The 25,224-nt window shown below is 42.8% G+C and overlaps 1 protein-coding gene across 1 annotated transcript in view; it reads right to left on the reverse strand.

Annotated features, from left to right (window-relative positions):
• Positions 1-25,224, reverse strand: part of LOC110511555 (multidrug resistance-associated protein 9) — a 122,754-nt gene that overhangs the window by 33,158 nt on the left and 64,372 nt on the right. Inside the window, exons 16-24 of the mRNA XM_036981679.1 lie at positions 23,442-23,567; positions 18,639-18,732; positions 18,012-18,080; positions 17,170-17,259; positions 16,665-16,768; positions 15,045-15,227; positions 12,961-13,187; positions 9,637-9,774; positions 5,156-5,345 (exon numbers count right to left, since the gene is read on the reverse strand). Coding sequence (XP_036837574.1) covers positions 5,156-5,345; positions 9,637-9,774; positions 12,961-13,187; positions 15,045-15,227; positions 16,665-16,768; positions 17,170-17,259; positions 18,012-18,080; positions 18,639-18,732; positions 23,442-23,567 — 1,221 coding nt within the window. The remainder of the gene's footprint in view (positions 1-5,155; positions 5,346-9,636; positions 9,775-12,960; positions 13,188-15,044; positions 15,228-16,664; positions 16,769-17,169; positions 17,260-18,011; positions 18,081-18,638; positions 18,733-23,441; positions 23,568-25,224) is intronic.

Below are 25,224 nucleotides of genomic sequence, written 5' to 3' on the forward strand. Positions count from 1 at the left end.
TATTAGACTCTACCTGTATGGAGTATTAGACTCTACCTGTATGGTGTATTAGACTCTACCTGTATGGTGTATTAGACTCTACCTGTATGGTGTATTAGACTCTACATGTATGGTGTATTAGACTCTACATGTATGGTGTATTAGACTCTACCTATGAGAGTCTATGACTCTGTGGTCATCCTGTCTGGGTTGGCGCCCCCCCCCCCCCCCCCCCCCCTTGGGTTGTGCCGCGCCAGAGGTCTTTGTGGGCTATACTCAGCCTTGTCTCAGGATGGTAAGTTGGCGGTTGAAGATATCCCTCTAGTGGTGTGGGGGCTGTGCTTTGGCAAAGTGGGTGGGGTTATATCCGTCCTGTTTGGCCCTGTCCGGGGGTGTTCTCGGAATGGGCCATAGTGTCTCTTGACCCCTCCTGTCTCAGCCTCCAGTATTTATGCTGCAGTAGTAGTTTATGTGTCGGGAGGCTAGGGTCAGTTTGTTATATCTGGAGTACTTCTCCTGTCCTATTCGGTGTCCTGTGTGAATCTAGGTGTGCGTTTTCTAATTCTCTCCTTCTCTCTTTCTCTCTCTCGGAGGACCTGAGCCCTAGGACCATGCCCCAGGACTACCTGACATGATGACTCCTTGCTGTCCCCAGTCCACCTGGCTGTGCTGCTGCTCCAGTTTCAACTGTTCTGCCTTATTATTATTCGACCATGCTGGTCATTTATGAACATTTGAACATCTTGGCCATGTTCTGTTAAAATCTCCACCCGGCACAGCCAGAAGAGGACTGGCCATCCCACATATGCTCTCTCTAATTCTCTCTTTCTTTCTCTCTCTCGGAGGACCTGAGCCCTAGGACCATGCCCCAGGAATACCTGACATGATGACTCCTTGCTGTCCCCAGTCCACCTGACTGTGCTGCTGCTCCAGTTTCAACTGTTCTGCCTTATTATTATTCGACCATGCTGGTCATTTATGAACATTTGAACATCTTGACCATGTTTTGTTATAATCTCCACCCGGCACAGCCAGAAGACGACTGGCAACCCCACATAGCCTGGTTCCTCTCTTGGTTTCTTCCTAGGTTTTGGCCTTTCTAGGGAGTTTTTCCTAGCCACCGTGCTTCTACACCTGCATTGCTTGCTGTTTGGGGTTTTAGGCTGGGTTTCTGTACAGCACTTTGAGATATCAGCTGATGTACGAAGGGCTATATAAATACATTTGATTTGATTTTGATTTGATACCTGTATGGTGTATTAGACTCTACCTGTATGGAGTATTAGACTCTACCTGTATGGAGTATTAGACTCTACCTGTATGGAGTATTAGACTCTACCTGTATGGAGTATTAGACTCTACCTGTATGGTGTATTAGACTCTACCTGTATGGTGTATTAGACTCTACCTGTATGGTGTATTAGACTCTACCTGTATGGAGTATTAGACTCTACCTGTATGGAGTATTAGACTCTACCTGTATGGTGTATTAGACTCTACCTGTAAGGTGTATTAGACTCTACCTGTATGGTGTATTAGACTCTACCTGTATGGTGTATTAGACTATACATTAGACTCTACCTGTATGGTGTATTAGACTCTACCTGTATGGTGTATTAGACTCTACCTGTATGGTGTATTAGACTCTACCTGTATGGAGTATTAGACTCTGACTGTATGGTGTATTAGACTCTACCTGAATGGAGTATTAGACTGTACATTAGACTCTACCTGTATGGTGTATTAGACTCTACCTGTATGGTGTATTAGACTCTACCTGTATGGAGTATTAGACTCTACCTGTATGGTGTATTAGACTCTACCTGTATGGAGTATTAGACTCTACCTGTATGGTGTATTAGACTCTACCTGTATGGAGTATTAGACTCTACATTAGACTCTACCTGTATGGTGTGTTAGACTCTACCTGTATGGTGTATTAGACTCTACCTGTATGGATTATTAGACTCTACCTGTATGGTGTATTAGACTCTACCTGTAAGGTGTATTAGACTCTACCTGTATGGTGTATTAGACTCTACCTGTATGGAGTATTAGACTCTACATTAGACTCTACCTGTATGGTGTATTAGACTCTACCTGTATGGTGTATTAGACTCTACATTAGACTCTACCTGTATGGTGTATTAGACTCTACCTGTATGGTGTATTATACTCTACCTGTATGGTGTATTAGACTCTACCTGTATGGTGTATTAGACTCTACCTGTATGGAGTATTAGACTCTACATTAGACTCTACCTGTATGGTGTATTAGACTCTACCTGTATGGTGTATTAGACTCTACATTAGACTCTACCTGTATGGTGTATTAGACTCTACCTGTATGGTGTATTAGACTCTACCTGTATGGTGTATTAGACTCTACCTGTATGGTGTATTAGACTCTACCTGTATGGAGTATTAGACTCTACATTAGACTCTACCTGTATGGTGTATTAGACTCTACCTGCATGGTGTATTAGACTCTACCTGTATGGTGTATTAGACTCTACCTGTATGGTGTATTAGACTCTACCTGTATTGTGTATTTGACTCTGCCTGTATGGTGTATTAGACTCTACCTGTATGGAGTATTAGACTCTACCTGTATGGTGTATTAGCCTCTACCTGTATGGAGTATTAGACTCTACCTGTATGGTGTATTAGACTCTACCTGTATGGTGTATTAGACTCTACCTGAATGGAGTATTAGACTCTACCTGTATAGTGTATTAGACTCTACCTGTATGGTGTATTAGACTCTACCAGTATGGTGTATTAGACTCTACCTGTATGGAGTATTAGACTCTACCTGTATGGTGTATTAGACTCTACCTGTATGGTGTATTAGACTCTACCTGTATGGTGTATTAGACTCTACCTGTATGGAGTATTAGACTATACCTGTATGGTGTATTAGACTCTACCTGTATGGAGTATTAGACTCTACCTGTATGGAGTATTAGACTCTACCTGTATGGTGTATTAGACTCTACCTGTATGGTGTATTAGACTCTACCTGTATGGTGTATTAGACTCTACCTGTATGGAGTATTAGACTCTACCTGTATGGAGTATTAGACTCTACCTGTATGGTGTATTAGGCTCTACCTGTATGGTGTATTAGACTCTACCTGTATGGAGTATTAGACTCTACATGTAAGGTGTATTAGACTCTACATTAGACTCTACCTTTATGGAGTATTAGACTCTATATTAGACTCTACCTGTATGGTGTATTAGACTCTACCTGTATGGTGTATTAGACTCTACCTGTATGGTGTATTAGACTCTACCTGTATGGAGTATTAGACTATACCTGTATGGTGTATTGGACTCTACCTGTATGGTGTATTATACTCTACCTGTATGGTGTATTATACTCTACCTGTATGGTGTATTGGACTCTACCTGTATGGTGTATTAGACTCTACCTGTATGGTGTATTATACTCTACCTGTATGGTGTATTATACTCTACCTGTATGGAGTATTAGACTCTACATTAGACTCTACCTGTATGGAGTATTAGACTCTACCTGTATTTAGTATTAGACTCTACCTGTATGGTGTATTAGACTGTACCTGTATGGTGTATTAGACTCTACCTGTATGGTGTATTAGACTCTACCTGTATGGAGTATTAGACTCTACCTGTATGGTGTATTAGACTCTACCTATATGGTGTATTAGACTCTACCTGTATGGTGTATTAGACTCTACCTGTATGGAGTATTAGACTATACCTGTATGGTGTATTAGACTCTACATTAGACTCTACCTGTATGGTGTATTAGACTCTACCTGTATGGAGTATTAGACTATACCTGTATGGTGTATTGGACTCTACCTGTATGGTGTATTATACTCTACCTGTATGGTGTATTATACTCTACCTGATTGGTGTATTGGACTCTACCTGTATGGTGTATTAGACTCTACCTGTATGGTGTATTATACTCTACCTGTATGGTGTATTATACTCTACCTGTATGGAGTATTAGACTCTACATTAGACTCTACCTGTATGGAGTATTAGACTCTACCTGTATGGAGTATTAGACTCTACCTGTATGGTGTATTAGACTGTACCTGTATGGTGTATTAGACTCCACCTGTATGGTGTATTAGACTCTACCTGTATGGAGTATTAGACTCTACCTGTATGGTGTATTAGACTCTACCTATATGGTGTATTAGACTCTACCTGTATGGTGTATTAGACTCTACCTGTATGGAGTATTAGACTATACCTGTATGGTGTATTAGACTCTACCTGTATGGTGTATTAGACTCTACATTAGACTCTACCTGTATGGTCTATTAGACTCTACCTGTATGGTGTATTAGACTCTACCTGTATGGTGTATTAGACTCTACCTGTATGGTGTATTAGACTCTACCTGTATGGTGTATTAGACTCTACCTGTATGGAGTATTAGACTCTACCTGTATGGTGTATTAGACTCTACCTGTATGGTGTATTAGACTCTACCTGTATGGTGTATTAGACTCTACCTGTATGGAGTATTAGACTCTACCTGTATGGTGTATTAGACTCTACCTGTATGGAGTATTAGACTCTACCTGTATGGTGTATTAGACTCTACCTGTATGGAGTATTAGACTCTACCTGTATGGTGTATTAGACTCTACCTGTATGGTGTATTAGACTCTACCTGTATGGAGTATTAGACTCTACCTGTATGGTGTATTAGACTCTACCTGTATGGAGTATTAGACTCTACCTGTATGGTGTATTAGACTCTACCTGTATGGAGTATTAGACTCTACATTAGACTCTACCTGTATGGTGTATTAGACTCTACCTGTATGGAGCATTAGACTCTACCTGTATGGTGTATTAGACTCTACCTGTATGGTGTATTAGACTCTACCTGTATGGTGTATTAGACTCTACCTGTATGGTGTATTAGACTCTACCTGTATGGTGTATTAGACTCTACCTGTATGGTGTATTAGACTCTACCTGTATGGTGTATTAGACTCTACCTGTATGGAGTATTAGACTCTACCTGTATGGTGTATTAGACTCTACCTGTATGGTGTATTAGACTCTACCTGTATGGTGTATTAGACTCTACATGTATGGTGTATTAGACTCAACCTGTATGGAGTATTAGACTCTACCTGTATGGAGTATTAGACTCTACCTGTATGGTGTATGACAGAGCCAGGCCCTTCATAGCAGGGCTGATGGTATCAGGAGAACTGAGCACCACGAACAGAGCCACCAGCAGAGTGACTGAGGCAGACAGAAAGTCCAGCCAGAAGGACAGCCAGCGTGTCCCACAGTTAAACAACAGGAAGTGGTTGGAGTTGTTGTCGCTCATCTCCTTAAATCTGGAGAACAATGCACAACGGTGTTGACTGTCATTATTTCCCCCTGGTAGATGAAACCATGGTTAGACCAAGTTATTTCCCCAGGTAGATGAAACCATGATTAGACCAGGTTATTTCCCCAGGTAGAGGACACCATGGTCAGACCAAGTGATTTCCCCCAGGTAGATGAAACCCTGGTCAGACCAAGTTATTTCCCCAGGTAGATGAAACCCTGTTCAGACCAAGTTATTTCCCCAGTAGATGAAACCATGGTCAGACCAAGTTATTTCCCCAGGTAGATGAAACCATGGTCAGACCAAGTTATTTCCCCTAGGGCAGAGGACACCATGGTCAGACCAAGTTATTTCCCCTAGGGCAGAGGACACCATGGTCAGACCAAGTTTTTCCCCCAGGTAGATGAAACCATGGTCAGACCAAGTTATTTCCCCAGGTAGAGGACACCATGGTCAGACCAAGTTTTTTCCCCCAGGTAGATGAAACCCTGGTCAGACCAAGTTATTTCACCAGGGTAGTGGACACCATGGTCAGACCAAGTTATTTCCCCCAGGTAGAGGACACCATGGTCAGACCAAGTTATTTCCCCAGGTAGATGAAACCCTGGTCAGACCAAGTTATTTCCCCCAGGTAGATGAAACCCTGGTCAGACCAAGTTATTTCCCCAGGTAGATGAAACCCTGGTCAGAACAAGTTATTTCCCCAGTAGATGAAACCATGGTCAGACCAAGTTATTTCCCCAGGTAGATGAAACCATGGTCAGACCAAGTTATTTCCCCAGGTAGATGAAACCATGGTCAGACCAAGTTATTTCCCCTAGGGCAGAGGACACCATGGTCAGACCAAGTTATTTCCCCTAGGGCAGAGGACACCATGGTCAGACCAAGTTTTTCCCCCAGGTAGATGAAACCATGGTCAGACCAAGTTATTTCCCCAGGTAGAGGACACCATGGTCAGACCAAGTTTTTTCCCCCAGGTAGATGAAACCCTGGTCAGACCAAGTTATTTCCCCCAGGCAGAGGACACCATGGTCATACCAAGTTATTTCCCCTAGGGCAGAGGACACCATGGTCAGACCAAGTTTTTCCCCCAGGCAGAGGACACCATGGTCAGTCCAAGTTATTTCCCCTAGGGCAGAGGACACCATGGTCAGACCAAGTTTTTCCCCCAGGTAGAGGAAACCATGGTCAGACCAAGTAATTTCCCCAGGTAGATGAAACCCCGGTCAGACCAAGTTATTTCCCCAGGGTAGTGGACACCATGGTCAGACCAAGTTATTTCCCCCAGGTAGAGGACACCATGGTCAGACCAAGTTATTTCCCCAGGTAGATGAAACCCTGGTCAGACCAAGTTATTTCCCCCAGGTAGATGAAACCCTGGTCAGATCAAGTTATTTCCCCAGGGTAGTGGACACCATGGTCAGACCAAGTTATTTCCCCAGGTAGATGAAACCCTGGTCAGACCAAGTAATTTCCCCAGGTAGAGGACACCATGGTCAGACCAAGTTATTTCCCCAGGTAGATGAAACCATGGTCAGACCAAGTTATTTCCCAAGGTAGATGAAACCATGGTCAGACCAAGTTATTTCCCCAGGGTAGTGGACACCATGGTCAGACCAAGTTATTTCCCCAGGTAGATGAAACCATGGTCAGACCAAGTTATTTCCCCAGGTACAGTGCCTTGCGAAAGTATTCGGCCTCCTTGAACTTTGCGACCTTTTGCCACATTTCAGGCTTCAAACATAAAGATATAAACTATTTTTTTGTGAAGAATCAACAACAAGTGGGACACAATCATGAAGTGGAACGACATTTATTGGATATTTCAAACTTTTTTAACAAATCAAAAACTGAAAAATTGGGTGTGCAAAATTATTCAGCCCCTTTACTTTCAGTGCAGCAAACTCTCTCCAGAAGTTCAGTGAGGATCTCTGAATGATCCAATGTTGACCTAAATGACTAATGATGATAAATACAATCCACCTGTGTGTAATCAAGTCTCCGTATAAATGCACCTGCACTGTGATAGTCTCAGAGGTCCGTTAAAAGCGCAGAGAGCATCATGAAGAACAAGGAACACTGTTGTGAAGAAGTTTAAAGCCGGATTTGGATACAAAAAGATTTCCCAAGCTTTAAACATCCCAAGGAGCACTGTGCAAGCGATAATATTGACATGGAAGGAGTATCAGACCACTGCAAATCTACCAGGACCTGGCCGTCCCTCTAAACTTTCAGCTCATACAAGGAGAAGACTGATCAGAGATGCAGCCAAGATGATCACCCATGATCACTCTGGATGAACTGCAGAGATCTACAGCTGAGGTGGGAGACTCTGTCCATAGGACAACAATCAGTCGTATATTGCACAAATCTGGCCTTTATGGAAGAGTGGCAAGAAGAAAGCAATTTCTTAAAGATATCCATAAAAAGTGTTGTTTAAAGTTTGCCACAAGCCACCTGGGAGACACACCAAACATGTGGAAGAAGGTGCTCTGGTCAGATGAAACCAAAATTGAACTTTTTGGCAACAATGCAAAACGTTATGTTTGGCGTAAAAGCAACACAGCTGAACACACCATCCCCACTGTCAAACATGGTGGTGGCAGCATCATGGTTTGGGCCTGCTTTTCTTCAGCAGGGACAGGGAAGATGGTTAAAATTGATGGGAAGATGGATGGAGCCAAATACAGGACCATTCTGGAAGAAAACCTGATGGAGTCTGCAAAAGACCTGAGACTGGGACAGAGATTTGTCTTCCAACAAGACAATGATCCAAAACATAAAGCAAAATCTACAATGGAATGGCTCAAAAATAAACATATCCAGGTGTTAGAATGGCCAAGTCAAAGTCCAGACCTGAATCCAATCGAGAATCTGTGGAAAGAACTGAAAACTGCTGTTCACAAATGCTCTCCATCCAACCTCACTGAGCTCGAGCTGTTTTGCAAGGAGGAATGGGAAAAAATGTCAGTCTCTCGATGTGCAAAACTGATAGAGACATACCCCAAGCGACTTACAGCTGTAATCGCAGCAAAAGGTGGCGCTACAAAGTATTAACTTAAGGGGGATGAATAATTTTGCACGCCCAATTTTTCAGTTTTTGATTTGTTAAAAAAGTTTGAAATATCCAATAAATGTCGTTCCACTTCATGATTGTGTCCCACTTGTTGTTGATTCTTCACAAAAAAATACAGTTTTATATCTTTATGTTTGAAGCCTGAAATGTGGCAAAAGGTCGCAAAGTTCAAGGGGGCCGCATACTTTCGCAAAGCACTGTAGATGAAACCATGGTCAGACCAAGTTATTTCCCCAGGTAGATGAAACCCTGGTCAGACCAAGTTATTTCCTCCAGGTAGAGGACACCATGGTCAGACCAAATTATTTCCCCAGGTAGATTAAACCATGGTTAGACCAAGTTATTTCCTCCAGGTAGAGGACACCATGGTCAGACCAAGTTATTTCCCCAGGTAGATGAAACCCTGGTCAGACTAAGTTATTTCCCCAGGTAGATGAAACCCTGGTCAGACCAAGTTATTTCCCCAGTAGAGGAAACCCTGGTCAGACCAAGTTATTTCCCCAGGTAGAGGACACCCTGGTCAGACCAAGTTATTTCCCCAGGTAGAGGACACCATGGTCAGACCAAGTTATTCCCCCAGGTAGAGGAAACCATGGTCAGACCAAGTTATTCCCCCAGGTAGAGGAAACCCTGGTCAGACCAAGTTATTTCCCCAGGTAGAGGAAACCATGGTCAGACCAAGTTATTTCCCCAGTAGATGAAACCCTGGTCAGACCAAGTTATTCCCCCAGGTAGATGAAACCCTGGTCAGACCAAGTTATTCCCCCAGGTAGAGGAAACCATGGTCAGACCATGTATATTTATTTTAGGGTCAGGGTCAGGGTTAGGGTCAGGGTTATAGTCAGGGTCAGGGTTAGTGTCAGGGTTAGGGTCAGGGTCAGGGTTAGGGTCACGGTGAGGGTCAGGGTCAGGGTTAGGAGACATGTCTTACTGCTGGATGTACTGCTCTCTCTTGATGTAGGCGTGGATGGTAGTGAATCCCTGGCTGGTGGAGGTGGTTAGGGTCAGGGTCAGGGTTAGGGTCAGGATCAGGGTTAGGAGACATGTCTAACTGCTGGATGTACTGCTCCCTCTTGTTGTAGGGTCAGGGTCAGGGTCAAGGTCAGGGTTAGGGTCAGGGTCAGGGTCAGGGTCAGGGTCAGGGTTAGGGTCAGGGTCAGGATTAGGGTCAGGTTCAGGGTTAGGGTCAGGGTCAGGGTTAGGGTTAGGAGACATGTCTTACTGCTGGATGTACTGCTCTCTCTTGTTGTAGGCGTGGATGGTAGTGAGGCCCTGGATGGTGGAGGTGGTCAGGGAGATCCAGGGGGAACGACTCACGTTCTCCATCCTCTTCATCTCTCTGATGCTCCTCTGGAATATACTGTGGAGATATCACACAGGACTCAGAACACACCACACAGGACTAAGAACACACCACACAGGACTCAGAACACAACACACAGGACTCAGAACACAACACACAGGACTCAGAACACAACACAGGACTCAGAAGACAGGACTCAGAACACACAGGCCTCAGAACACATAACAAAGGACTCAGAACACATCATACTCAGAACACAACACAGGACTCAGAACACATCATACTCAGAACACACAGGACTCAGAACACATAACACAGGACTCAGAACACATCATACTCAGAACACACAGGACTCAGACCACACAGGACTCAGACCACACAGGACTCAGACCACACAGGACTCAGAACACACAGGACTCAGAACACGACACGCAGGACTCAGAACACATCACACAGGACTCAGAACACACAGGACTCAGAACACAACACACAGGACTCAGAACACAACATACAGGACTCAGAACACACAACACAGGACTCAAAACACACAACACAAGACTCAGAACACACAGGACTCAGAACACACAGGACTCAGGACACACAGGACTCAGAACACACAGGACTCAGAACACACAGGACTCAGAATTAAACACACAGGACTCAGAGCACACAGGACTCAGAACACACCACACAGGACTCACACCACACAGGACTCAGAACACACCACACAGGACTCAGAACACACAGGACTCAGAACACAACATACAGGACTCAGAACACACAGGACTCAGAACACAACACACAGGACTCAGAACACAACATACAGGACTCAGAACACAACATACAGGACTCAGAACATACCACACAGGACTCAGAACACATCACACAGGACTCAGAACACACAGGACTCAGAATTCAACACACAGGACTCAGAACAAACAGGACTCAGAACACAACACACAGGACTCAGAACACATCACACAGGACTCAGAACACATCACACAGGACTCAGAACACACAGAACTCAGAACACAACACACAGGACTCAGAACACACAGGACTCAGAACACACAGGACTCAGAACACACCACACAGGACTCAGAACACACCACACAGGACTCAGAACACACCACGCAGGACTCAGAACACATCACACAGGACTCAGAACACAACATACAGGACTCAGAACACACCACACAGGACTCAGAACACACCACACAGGACTCAGAACACACCACACAGGACTCAGAACACAACACACAGGACTCAGAACACAACACACAGGACTCAGAACACAACACACAGGACTCAGAACACACCACACAAGACTGACTGTATGACCAAACTGACAGTATGTCACCCTGGGTAAATGACCAAACTGACAGTATGTCACCCTGGGTAAATGACCAAACTGACTGTATGTCACCATGGGTTAATGACCGATCTGACTGTATGTCACCCTGGGTAAATGACCAAACTGACTGCATGTCACCCTGGGTAAATGACCGATCTCACTGCATGTCACCCTGGGTAAATGACCAAACTGACAGCATGTCACCCTGGGTAAATGACCGGTCTGACTGCATGTCAATGACGTTGGCCTGGTGGTAGGTTTGTGGCAGTTATAAATACCTCTCCCCCCTTTTTCCTCTCTCGACCCTACTGATGTGACACTTGAAAAATCCCTTGGTTAACATAGAGATTCTGGGAACATCAGAAGGTGGGGGGAAATGAACTATATTCTGGTAATCTGACCAATTGAACATTTACGGTAGTACTTAATGAATATGATGTCAGTTTGGTTGTCATCTGAGACATTCTCATCAATGACAAGATGACATAAACTCTACAGTGGAAAGTCTACACATTGTAGTTATCGGATTCACATGGAATTGTTGTTCAATTTAAATGTTTGAATATACAATTATTGGTGAAAAGATGAAATGTTATTTTAGCTTCCAAATTAGAGATTTGGGTTTTCATAAAGTTAGGGCTCTGCTCAATCAGTGGCCCGCTCCTGTGAAGGGACATGGGCTATAAAACTTTTCAGACACACCCTTCTCGCTCCACTATATAAAGCCTTGCCGAAAATGTAACCTCCTGTTCCAAGGATGTGAGGACGACGGTCCATATGTTAAAAGAACTAACATGTCAACTACAGAACTAAGCCAACCTCAGCGTGAGCTTTGGTTGTGAATGGGATGAACTTTGAACTCTTATTCACTACAGAAGTGATACCTCCTAGCCTTTGAGTTAGCAACAGCAGCTGCAAATGCAGGCTAGGAAAGAACAGACAGAGTATCCCGTCTACCACACAACAACGTTACTACAACGTACCCAATTTACCACCAGAGACATTCTTCAAAGGACAAAGGACTCGGTTGGGCAACACGGCCTTCCATCTATCACTAACCTACTGAAGCGCAGCTCAGAGTAAATATTTATTACATTTTCCTTTTCCAAATGGGTGGTAATTTAGAATGCATAAGATCCTGTATTTACGATAGAGACATCGCTTCTCCCTTTGTTCCTCAGTCTTCCCGCTCTTTCACTCAAACCCAGCCCCCTTTTTCTTTGTGTATCCAGCTGTAATATCTGTTCCTCCACTAGGGACGTTTTCCTTTATGTAACCAGCTGTAATATCTGTTCCTCCACTAGGGACGTTTTCCTTCATGATATAATTTGTAATCAAGGTATGATTCATTCTGTGTATATGTAATTCTGTGTGATTAGTTAGGTATTTAGTAAATAATCAATTAAACCCAATGTTGTATTGCTGATTCAACCTTTTAGCCAGGGTTCATGAAGATAACCAAGAATTTACAACTTTCAGATGAGACTGAAATAAGGTGACGATTAAAATTGACTGCTATTGATGTAAAATATTACTAGATCTTTAAGAGTTTAATCAGAAGATAACAGCTCTATAAATATTATTTTGTGGTGCCCCGACTTTATAGTTAATTACATTTACATGATTAGCTTAATCAGGTAATATTAATTACAGTGAAAGGATTTTATAGAATAGCATGTCATATCACTTAATCCGGCATAGCCAAAGACACGACATCACCCTGGGTAAATGACCAAACTGACTGTATGTCACCCTGGGTAAATGACCAAGCTAACAGTATGTCACCCTGGGTAAATGACCAAACTGACAGTATGTCACCCTGGGTAAATGACCAAGCTGACTGTATGTCACCCTGGGTGTGTAAACTGTAAAGATGCCGGTGTACTCACTAGAGTATGAGTGTGAAGATGGCTCCCAGCAGCGTGATGGCGATGAGTAGGGGAGGGAACACGGCTGAGATGGTGACGATGGTGTAGGTGACCATCAGGCAGAACTGCAGGAAGTTCTCCATGTTGAAGGGCAGCATGGTATCCACCTCATCCTGGTCCTTGGAAAATCGGTTCACCATACGTCCTGTTGGGGTGGTGTCAAAGAAACTCATGGGGCTGTTCAGGATCTACGACACAGACAGGACCCAGGGTTAGGGTGATGAGAGGACTGGATCTACGACACAGACAGGACCCAGGGTTAGTGTGATGAGAGGACTGGTTCTACGACACAGACAGGACCCAGGGGATAGGGTTAGGGTGATGAGAGGACTGGATCTACGACACAGACAGGACCCAAGGGTTAGGGTGATGAGAGGACTGGATCTACGACACAGACAGGACCCAGGGGATAGGGTGATGAGAGGATTGGATCTACGACACAGACAGGACCCAAGGGTTAGGGTGATGAGAGGACTGGATCTACGACACAGACAGGACCCAGGGGATAGGGTTAGGGTGATGAGAGGACTGGATCTACGACACAGACAGGACCCAAGGGTTAGGGTGATGAGAGGACTGGATCTACGACACAGACAGGACCCAAGGGTTAGGGTGATGAGAGGACTGGATCTACGACACAGACAGGACCCAGGGGTTAGGGTGATGAGAGGATTGGATCTACGACACAGACAGGACCCAGGGGATAGGGTGATGAGAGGGTGATGAGAGGGTGATGAGAGGGTGATGAGAGGGTGATGAGAGTATTGATGAGAGGGTGATGAGAGGATTGATGAGAGGGTGATGAGAGGGTGATGAGAGGGTGATGAGAGGGTGATGAGCGTATTGATGAGAGGGTGATGAGAGGATTGATGAGAGGGTGATGAGAGGGTGATGAGAGGGTGATGAGAGGGTGATGAGAGGGTGATGAGAGGGTGATGATAGGGTGATGAGAGGATTGATGAGAGGGTGATGAGAGGGTGATGAGAGGGTGATGAGAGTATTGATGAGAGGGTGATGAGAGGATTGATGAGAGGGTGATGAGAGGGTGATGAGAGGGTGATGAGAGGGTGATGAGAGGGTGATGATAGGGTGATGACAGGGTGATGATAGGGTGATGAGAGTATTGATGAGAGGGTGATGAGAGGGTGATGAGAGGGTGATGAGAGGGTGATGAAACACAACGCTACTGGAAGAGCTTCATGACATACACTACCTTTCAAAAGTTTGGGGTCACTTAGAAATGTCCTTGTTTTTTTAAAGAAAAACACTTTTTTTTTGGTCCAATAAAATAACATCAAATTGATCAGAAATACAGTGTAGACATTGTTAATGTTGTAAATTACTATTGTAGCTGGAAAAGGCAGATTTTTTTATGGAATATCTATTATCAGCAACCACCATTCCTGTGTTCCAATGGTACATTGTGTTAGCTAATCCAAGTTTATAATTTTAAAAGGCGAATTGATTATTAGAAAACCCTTTCGCAATTACGTTAGCACAGCTGAAAACTGTTGTTCTGATTAAAGAAACTGGCCTTCTTTAGACTAGTTGAGTATCTGGAGCATCAGCATTTTGTGGGTTCGATTACAGGCTCAAAATGGCCAATGGTTTTTCTTTCAAAAACAAAGGAAATTTCTAAGTGACCCCAAACTTTTGAATAGCAGTGTATATCTTCAGAGATCCACTGCTAATATGTAAAGTAGCATGACTCATGGGGTTGCCCAGGGCCTGAACCCCAGACAGTCCAGGGTGTATACGGTTCTTTATATCCCAAAGTAAAGGTGCAACTATTTGTTGTGGAACAAGACAGGGATGTCCCCTCTCCCCTCTCCTCTTCCAAGATTCAATGCTACGGAATTCCTCATCAATAACGTTTGGTGATCATCCCTCACTGTCCCTCTCCCTCGTCCTTTTCAATACAATTGACAAGAGTGGTGTTGTGTGGTAGTGTGATTGATAACAGTGGTGTTGTGTGGTAGTGTGATTGATAACAGTGGTGTTGTGTGGTAGTGTGATTGATAACAGTGGTGTTGTGTGGTAGTTACGTTTCTGAACATGGTGTCGTGTAGCTTGGAGGATGCGTGCAACGTGACTTTGGTGAAAGAGTAGCCCTTGATGAAGCTGAAGACCAGCATGGCCACCACCACCAGGCCGTAAATCATCTGGTAGAAGCTCAGGTCAGGGTTCAGGGAGATGTTCCCTGCGGTGGAATTCGACACAATCGCTGTCTGAAATCACACGTTAAAGAGCCCGTTAGTTAATATATGGCTTAGTTACTGCGTAAGGTACTAAGAATGTTTTAACTAGTCTATAAAAACATAAGCAGAATGTTCTGTTACATGTTGTACTTGTGCTAGCCACAGATGTAATCTGATCTGCTAAAATAGGACAAACTGTTGATACAATTGAGAATTTTTTGGGAAAACCAATCGCAGCGCTCCAATAGATAGCAACTGTCGTCGAGTCCAACATCTCGGACAAGCTCACGTTTCAAATGCATGAAAGCCAGTAGGGGAAATGGTCATCATCATTGTAAGGGGGATTTCTCCCAGTGGTTTGAGTGGTGAATTGGTCTTCATCATCGTCATTGTAAAGGGGATTTCTCCCAGTGGTTTGAGTGATGAATTGGTCTTCATCATTGTAAAGGGGGATTTCTCCAGTGGTTTGAGTGGTGAATTGGTCTTCATCATTGTAAAGGGGGATTTCTCCAGTGGTTTGAGTGATGAATTGGTCTTCATCATCATCATTGTAAGGGGGATTTCTCCAGTGGTTTGAGTGGTGAATTGGTCTTCATCATCATCATTGTAAGGGGGATTTCTCCAGTGGTTTGAGTGGTGAATTGGTCTTCATCATTGTAAAGGGGGATTTCTCCAGTGGTTTGAGTGGTGAATTGGTCTTCATCATCATCATTGTAAAGGGGGATTTCTCCAGTGGTTTGAGTGATGAATTGGTCTTCATCATCATCATTGTAAGGGGGATTTCTCCAGTGGTTTGAGTGGTGAATTGGTCTTCATCATTGTAAGGGGGATTTCTCCAGTGGTTTGAGTGGTGAATTGGTCTTCATCATTGTAAGGGGGATTTCTCCAGTGGTTTGAGTGGTGAATTGGTCTTCATCATTGTAAGGGGGATTTCTCCAGTGGTTTGAGTGGTGAATTGGTCTTCATCATCGTCATTGTAAGGGGGATTTCTCCAGTGGTTTGAGTGATGAATTGGTCTTCATCATCATCATTGTAAGGGGGATTTCTCCAGTGGTTTGAGTGATGAATTGGTCTTCATCATCATCATTGTAAGGGGGATTTCTCCCAGTGGTTTGAGTGGTGAATTGGTCTTCATCATCATTGTAAGGGGGATTTCTCCAGTGGTTTGAGTGGTGAATTGGTCTTCATCATCGTCATTGTAAGGGGGATTTCTCCAGTGGTTTGAGTGATGAATTGGTCTTCATCATCATCATTGTAAGGGGGATTTCTCCCAGTGGTTTGAGTGGTGAATTGGTCTTCATCATCATTGTAAGGGGGATTTCTCCCAGTGGTTTGAGTGATGAATTGGACTTCCAAAGAAAATATTGTCAGAGGTTGCTATAGTAACCAAAGGGGGCAGGGGCCTAGCGAAGGGTCAATTGACAAACATTTTTTAAACATAAGGAAAAGTCACTACAGTAGACTTACCCCTGATCCCTGCTCCAGCCAGTAGCTGAGCCACCAGTTGCTGAAGGCAGTGGTCCCCACCAAGCAGATGAAGATGATGATGATGAGAGACAGCAGTATGTACCCTGGAGACCAGAGACACCAGAGGTGAGACCAGAGGAGAGAAAAGATCAGAGACCAGAGACCAGGCGAGAGACCAGAGGGGAGAGGAGAGACCAGCGGAGAGAAAATATGAGAGACCAGAGGAGAGAGGAGAGACCAGATGAGAGAGGAGAGACCAGATGAGAGAGGAGAGACCAGAGGAGAGAAAAGATGAGACCAGAGACCAGAAAAGAGACGAGAGGAGAGAAAAGATGAGAGATCAGAGACAATTGGAAATGAGAACTTGTTCTTAACTAGCTTACCTGGTTAAATAAAGGAGAAAAAAAACAAGAAAAAATATCAAGAGGAGAGACCAGATGAGAGAGGTCAGGGTTAACTCGGGGTTAAGGTTCAGAGTGTGGTGTGTGTAAGGTGTGTTGCTAACCTCCTGCAGCTTTACAGTACTGGTGGTAGGTCCTCCAGGCAACAGAACCCTCCTGAGAACCCTCCTGAGTCACCAGTTGGTCCTTAGACTCTACCAGACAACAACAACAACAACTATCAACAGACAACATCATCATCAACAACAACAACAACTATCAACAGACAACATCATCAACAACAACCATAATAAACAACAACAACAAATATCAACAGACATCAACAGCAACAGCAACAACAACAGCCATAATAAACAACAACAGCCATAATAAACAACAACAACAAATATCAACAGACATCATCAACAGCAACAGCAACAACAACAAACATAATCAACAACAACAAACATCATGTTGATGGAATGAATTGATTTGTTAATTTAAAATGTCACACAGTGTACAGCCATAATAATACTGCTTGAGGACACACATCATGTTGGAATGTGAAGGAATGGAGGGCTAAAATTACAGCCATAATAATACTTCATGAGGATTGGAGGGCTAAAATTACAGCCATAATAATACTTCATGAGGATTGGAGGGCTAACATTACAGCCATAATAATACTTCATGAGGATTGGAGGGCTAAAATTACAGCCATAATAATACTTCATGAGGATTGGAGGGCTAAAATTACAGCCATAATAATACTTCATGAGGATTGGAGGGCTGAAATTACAGCCATAATAATACTTCATGAGGATTGGAGGGCTAAAATTACAGCCATAATAATACTTCATGAGGATTGGAGGGCTGAAATTACAGCCATAATAATACTTCATGAGGATTGGAGGGCTAAAATTACAGCCATAATAATACTTCATGAGGATTGGAGGGCTAAAATTACCGGTGACGTCATGTGATACCGCTCGACTTCCTCCCGACTCGTCCGGTTTCTCATCAGACATGTCAAAAGCTGTCGGAGAGAAAAACAGACGTGACTTAAATCCCCAGTAATGACACACAGCAGACCTTTTAACGCAGAGATACACATAAGAATGTAGTGTATGAAACAAGACACACGAGAACAAAAAACTTTTGTTTGCAATTGCATTTACATACAGGATGTGATATGTATGGATCTCTAGTTTATCATACATACAGGATGTGTCAACAGACCGTGTCTTTGTTGAGATATGTATGGATCTCTAGTTTATCATACATACAGGATGTGATATGTATGGATCTCTAGTTTATCATACATACAGGATGTGTCAACAGACCGTGTCTATGTTGAGATATGTATGGATCTCTAGTTTATCATACATACAGGATGTGATATGTATGGATCTCTAGTTTATCATACATACAGGATGTGAGAGCAGACCGTGTCTATGTTGAGATATGTATGGATCTCTAGTTTATCATACATACAGGATGTGATATGTATGGATCTCTAGTTTATCATACATACAGGATGTGAGAGCAGACCGTGTCTATGTTGAGATATGTATGGATCTGTAGCTTATCAAACCTGGGTTAGCTAGTCCTTTTCCCTTGTGATCATCCAGGTTCTTCTCCTTCGTGTCGATGGGGTCTGGTTGTGTCGGCTGCTCCATAGGTTGTTCCTAACGTACAGGATTAAGTGATATACATTAATAATGTGGGAGAAATATATTTATCTCTCGAGAGTCTTGACAATACAGTATACGACTGTGTATTTGATGTTTTGTGTGGAAAACCCAGGAAGAGAAGTGGCAGCATGTGCAAAAGCTATTGGGGATCCTAATAAACTAGACTAAAACATGATATCTAGACTGGGCATAGTCTCCTTCAGGAGGACTGATCCTAATTAACTAGACTAAAACATGATATCTAGACTGGGCATAGTCTCCTTCAGGAGGACTGATCCTAATAAACTAGACTAAAACATGATATCTAGACTGGACATAGTCTCCTTCAGGAGGACTGATCCTAATAAACTAGACTAAAACATGATATCTAGACTGGACATAGTCTCCTTCAGGAGGACTGATCCTAATAAACTAGACTAAAACATGATATCTAGACTGGGCATAGTCTCCTTCAGGAGGACTGATCCTAATAAACTAGACTAAAACATGATATCTAGACTGGACATAGTCTCCTTCAGGAGGACTGATCCTAATAAACTAGACTAAAACATGATATCTAGACTGGGCATAGTCTCCTTCAGGAGGACTGATCCTAATAAACTAGACTAAAACATGATATCTAGACTGGGCATAGTCTCCTTCAGGAGGACTGATCCTAATTAACTAGACTAAAACATGATATCTAGACTGGGCATAGTCTCCTTCAGGAGGACTGATCCTAATAAACTAGACTAAAACATGATATCTAGACTGGACATAGTCTCCTTCAGGAGGACTGATCCTAATAAACTAGACTAAAACATGATATCTAGACTGGGCATAGTCTCCTTCAGGAGGACTGATCCTAATAAACTAGACTAAAACATGATATCTAGACTGGGCATAGTCTCCTTCAGGAGGACTGATCCTAATAAACTAGACTAAAACATGATATCTAGACTGGACATAGTCTCCTTCAGGAGGACTGATCCTAATAAACTAGACTAAAACATGATATCTAGACTGGACATAGTCTCCTTCAGGAGGACTGATCCTAATAAACTAGACTAAAACATGATATCTAGACTGGACATAGTCTCCTTCAGGAGGACTGATCCTAATAAACTAGACTAAAACATGATATCTAGACTGGGCATAGTCTCCTTCAGGAGGACTGATCCTAATAAACTAGACTAAAACATGATATCTAGACTGGACATAGTCTCCTTCAGGAGGACTGATCCTAATAAACTAGACTAAAACATGATATCTAGACTGGACACAGTCTCCTTCAGGAGGACTGATCCTAATAAACTAGACTAAAACATGATATCTAGACTGGGCATAGTCTCCTTCAGGAGGACTGATCCTAATAAACTAGACTAAAACATGATATCTAGACTGGGCATAGTCTCCTTCAGGAGGACTGATCCTAATAAACTAGACTAAAACATGATATCTAGACTGGGCATAGTCTCCTTCAGGAGGACTGATCCTAATAAACTAGACTAAAACATGATATCTAGACTGGGCATAGTCTCCTTCAGGAGGACTGATCCTAATAAACTAGACTAAAACATGATATCTAGACTGGACATAGTCTCCTTCAGGAGGACTGATCCTAATAAACTAGACTAAAACATGATATCTAGACTGGACACAGTCTCCTTCAGGAGGACTGATCCTAATAAACTAGACTAAAACATGATATCTAGACTGGACATAGTCTCCTTCAGGAGGACTGATCCTAATAAACTAGACTAAAACATGATATCTAGACTGGACATAGTCTCCTTCAGGAGGACTGATCCTAATAAACTAGACTAAAACATGATATCCAGACTGGGCATAGTCTCCTTCAGGAGGACTGATCCTAATAAACTAGACTAAAACATGATATCTAGACTGGGCATAGTCTCCTTCAGGAGGACTGATCCTAATAAACTAGACTAAAACATGATATCCAGACTGGACATAGTCTCCTTCAGGTGGACTGATCCTAATAAACTAGACTAAAACATGATATCTAGACTGGGCATAGTCTCCTTCAGGAGGACTGATCCTAATAAACTAGACTAAAACATGATATCCAGACTGGGCATAGTCTCCTTCAGGAGGACTGATCCTAATAAACTAGACTAAAACATGATATCTAGACTGGGCATAGTCTCCTTCAGGAGGACTGATCCTAAAAAACTAGACTAAAACATGATATCTAGACTGGGCATAGTCTCCTTCAGGAGGACTGATCCTAATAAACTAGACTAAAACATGATATCTAGACTGGGCATAGTCTCCTTCAGGAGGACTGATCCTAATAAACTAGACTAAAACATGATAACTAGACTGGACATAGTCTCCTTCAGGTGGACTGATCCTAATAAACTAGACTAAAACATGATATCTAGACTGGGCATAGTCTTCTTCAGGTGTACCGATCCTAATAAACTAGACTAAAACATGATATCTAGACTGGGCATAGTCTCCTTCAGGAGGACTGATCCTAATAAACTAGACTAAAACATGATATCTAGACTGGGCATAGTCTCCTTCAGGAGGACTGATCCTAATAAACTAGACTAAAACATGATATCTAGACTGGGCATAGTCTCCTTCAGGAGGACTGATCCTAATAAACTAGACTAAAACATGATAACTAGACTGGACATAGTCTCCTTCAGGTGGACTGATCCTAATAAACTAGACTAAAACATGATATCTAGACTGGGCATAGTCTCCTTCAGGTGTACCGATCCTAATAAACTAGACTAAAACATGATATCTAGACTGGACACTGTCTCCTTCAGGAGGACTGATCCTAATAAACTAGACTAAAACATGATATCTAGACTGGACATAGTCTCCTTCAGGAGGACTGATCCTAATAAACTAGACTAAAACATGATATCTAGACTGGACACAGTCTCCTTCAGGAGGACTGATCCTAATAAACTAGACTAAAACATGATATCTAGACTGGACACAGTCTCCTTCAGGAGGACTGATCCTAATAAACTAGACTAAAACATGATATCTAGACTGGGCATAGTCTCCTTCAGGAGGACTGATCCTAATAAACTAGACTAAAACATGATATCTAGACTGGACATAGTCTCCTTCAGGAGGACTGATCCTAATAAACTAGACTAAAACATGATATCTAGACTGGGCATAGTCTCCTTCAGGAGGACTGATCCTAATAAACTAGACTAAAACATGATATCTAGACTGGGCATAGTCTCCTTCAGGAGGACTGATCCTAATAAACTAGACTAAAACATGATATCTAGACTGGGCATAGTCTCCTTCAGGAGGACTGATCCTAATAAACTAGACTAAAACATGATATCTAGACTGGACATAGTCTCCTTCAGGTGGACTGATCCTAATAAACTAGACTAAAACATGATATCTAGACTGGGCATAGTCTTCTTCAGGTGTACCGATCCTAATAAACTAGACTAAAACATGATATCTAGACTGGGCATAGTCTCCTTCAGGTGTACCGATCCTAATAAACTAGACTAAAACATGATATCTAGACTGGACACAGTCTCCTTCAGGAGGACTGATCCTAATAAACTAGACTAAAACATGATATCTAGACTGGACATAGTCTCCTTCAGGAGGACTGATCCTAATAAACTAGACTAAAACATGATATCTAGACTGGACACAGTCTCCTTCAGGAGGACTGATCCTAATAAACTAGACTAAAACATGATATCTAGACTGGACACAGTCTCCTTCAGGAGGACTGATCCTAATAAACTAGACTAAAACATGATATCTAGACTGGACATAGTCTCCTTCAGGTGGACTAATCCTAATAAACTAGACTAAAACATGATATCTAGACTGGACATAGTCTCCTTCAGGAGGACTGATCCTAATAAACTAGACTGAAACATGATATCTAGACTGGACATAGTCTCCTTCAGGTGGACTAATCCTAATAAACTAGACTAAAACATGATATCCAGACTGGACATAGTCTCCTTCAGGTGGACTAATCCTAATAAACTAGACTAAAACATGATATCCAGACTGGACATAGTCTCCTTCAGGTGGACTAATCCTAATAAACTAGACTAAAACATGATATCCAGACTGGACATAGTCTCCTTCAGGTGGACTAATCCTAATAAACTAGACAAAAACATGATATCTAGACTGGGCATAGTCTCCTTCAGGTGGACTAATCCTAATAAACTAGACTAAAACATGATATCTAGACTGGACATAGTCTCCTCTGGATGGAGTGATCCTAACGATGTTCTTGGATAGTGATTGAATTTCACTTGTTGCCGTAGTCAATGAATAATTAAACATGACAGTTCCTCTTGGCTCCACCCTTACGGACTGTATCTATTGGCTCTGAAACCAGAGGTAGAGATGGATAACGGGAGATCTTACCTGTATCTATTGGCTCTGAAACCAGAGGTAGAGATGGATAACGGGAGATCTTACCTGTATCTATTGGCTCTGAAACCAGAGGTAGAGATGGATAACGGGAGATCTTACCTGTATCTATTGGCTCTGAAACCAGAGGTAGAGATGGATAATGGGAGATCTTACCTGTATCTATTGGCTCTGAAACCAGATGGATAACGGGAGATCTTACCTGTATCTATTGGCTCTGAAACCAGAGGTAGAGATGGATAACGGGAGATCTTACCTGTATCTATTGGCTCTGAAACCAGATGGATAACGGGAGATCTTACCTGCATCTGGAAGTTGTTGATCATCTGTGCGTACCGGCCTTTAGCTTTCATCAGAGCTTTGTGTGTCCCTGCCTCCTTTATCTTTCCACTCTCCAACACCAGTATCTCATCACAGAACTCCAGATACTGATACACACAAAGACAGATAGAGAGGGGGAGGAAGAGAGCGAGAGAGGGGGGGAGGAAGAGAGAGAGAGAGAGAGAGATAGAGAGACAGAGAGAGAGAGAGAGAGAGAGAGAGAGAGAGAGAGAGAGAGAGACAGAGAGAGAGAGAGAGAGAGAGGGGAATAGTAACGTTAATAACTTGAGGAGGGGAGAGAGGATATCCCTGTCGGGTTCCTCTTTCTGTTAGCATACTTTGGATAAAATAAAACCCTTTTATAATCCTTATGTGACTCAAAAGGGAATCAAACGTACAACTGAATCAACTGACCGAACTAAAATACATCTGAATCACAGACAGAGAAAGGGAAAGGACAGCCAAAATAAACAGTTACAGTGCCTTGCGAAAGTATTCGGCCCACTTGAACTTTGTGACCTTTTGCCACATTTCAGGCTTCAAACATAAAGATATAAAACTGTATTTTTTTGTGAAGAATCAACAACAAGTGGGACACAATCATGAAGTGGAACGACATTTATTGGATATTTCAAACTTTAACAAAAACTGAAAAATTGGACGTGCAAAATTATTCAGCCCCCTTAAGTTAATACTTTGTAGCGCCACCTTTTGCTGCGATTACAGCTGTAAGTCGCTTGGGGTATGTCTCTATCAGTTTTGCACATCGAGAGACTGACATTTTTTCCCATTCCTCCTTGCAAAACTGCTCGAGCTCAGTGAGGTTGGATGGAGAGCATTTGTGAACAGCAGTTTTCAGTTCTTTCCACAGATTCTCGATTGGATTCAGGTCTGGACTTTGACTTGGCCATTCTAACACCTGGATATGTTTATTTTTGAACCATTCCATTGTAGATTTTGCTTTATGTTTTGGATCATTGTCTTGTTGGAAGACAAATCTCCGTCCCAGTCTCAGGTCTTTTGCAGACTCCATCAGGTTTTCTTCCAGAATGGTCCTGTATTTGGCTCCATCCATCTTCCCATCAATTTTAACCATCTTCCCTGTCCCTGCTGAAGAAAAGCAGGCCCAAACCATGATGCTGCCACCACCATGTTTGACAGTGGGGATGGTGTGTTCAGCTGTGTTGCTTTTACGCCAAACATAACGTTTTGCATTGTTGACCAAAAAGTTCAATTTTGGTTTCATCTGACCAGAGCACATTCTTCCACATGTTTGGTGTGTCTCCCAGGTGGCTTGTGGCAAACTTTAAACGACACTTTTTATGGATATCTTTAAGAAATGGCTTTCTTCTTGCCACTCTTCCATAAAGGCCAGATTTGTGCAATATACGACTGATTGTTGTCCTATGGACAGAGTCTCCCACCTCAGCTGTAGATCTCTGCAGTTCATCCAGAGTGATCATGGGCCTCTTGGCTGCATCTCTGATCAGTCTTCTCCTTGTATGAGCTGAAAGTTTAGAGGGACGGCCAGGTCTTGGTAGATTTGAAGTGGTCTGATACTACTTCCATTTCAATATTATCGCTTGCACAGTGCTCCTTGGGATGTTTAAAGCTTGGGAAATCTTTTTGTATCCAAATCCGGCTTTAAACTTCTTCACAACAGTATCTCGGACCTGCCTGGTGTGTTCCTTGTTCTTCATGATGCTCTCTGCGCTTTTAACGGACCTCTGAGACTATCACAGTGCAGGTGCATTTATACAGAGA

This window comes from Oncorhynchus mykiss, chromosome 6, assembly GCF_013265735.2.
Source record: "Oncorhynchus mykiss isolate Arlee chromosome 6, USDA_OmykA_1.1, whole genome shotgun sequence".
NCBI classification, from domain to species: Eukaryota; Metazoa; Chordata; class Actinopteri; order Salmoniformes; family Salmonidae; genus Oncorhynchus; species Oncorhynchus mykiss.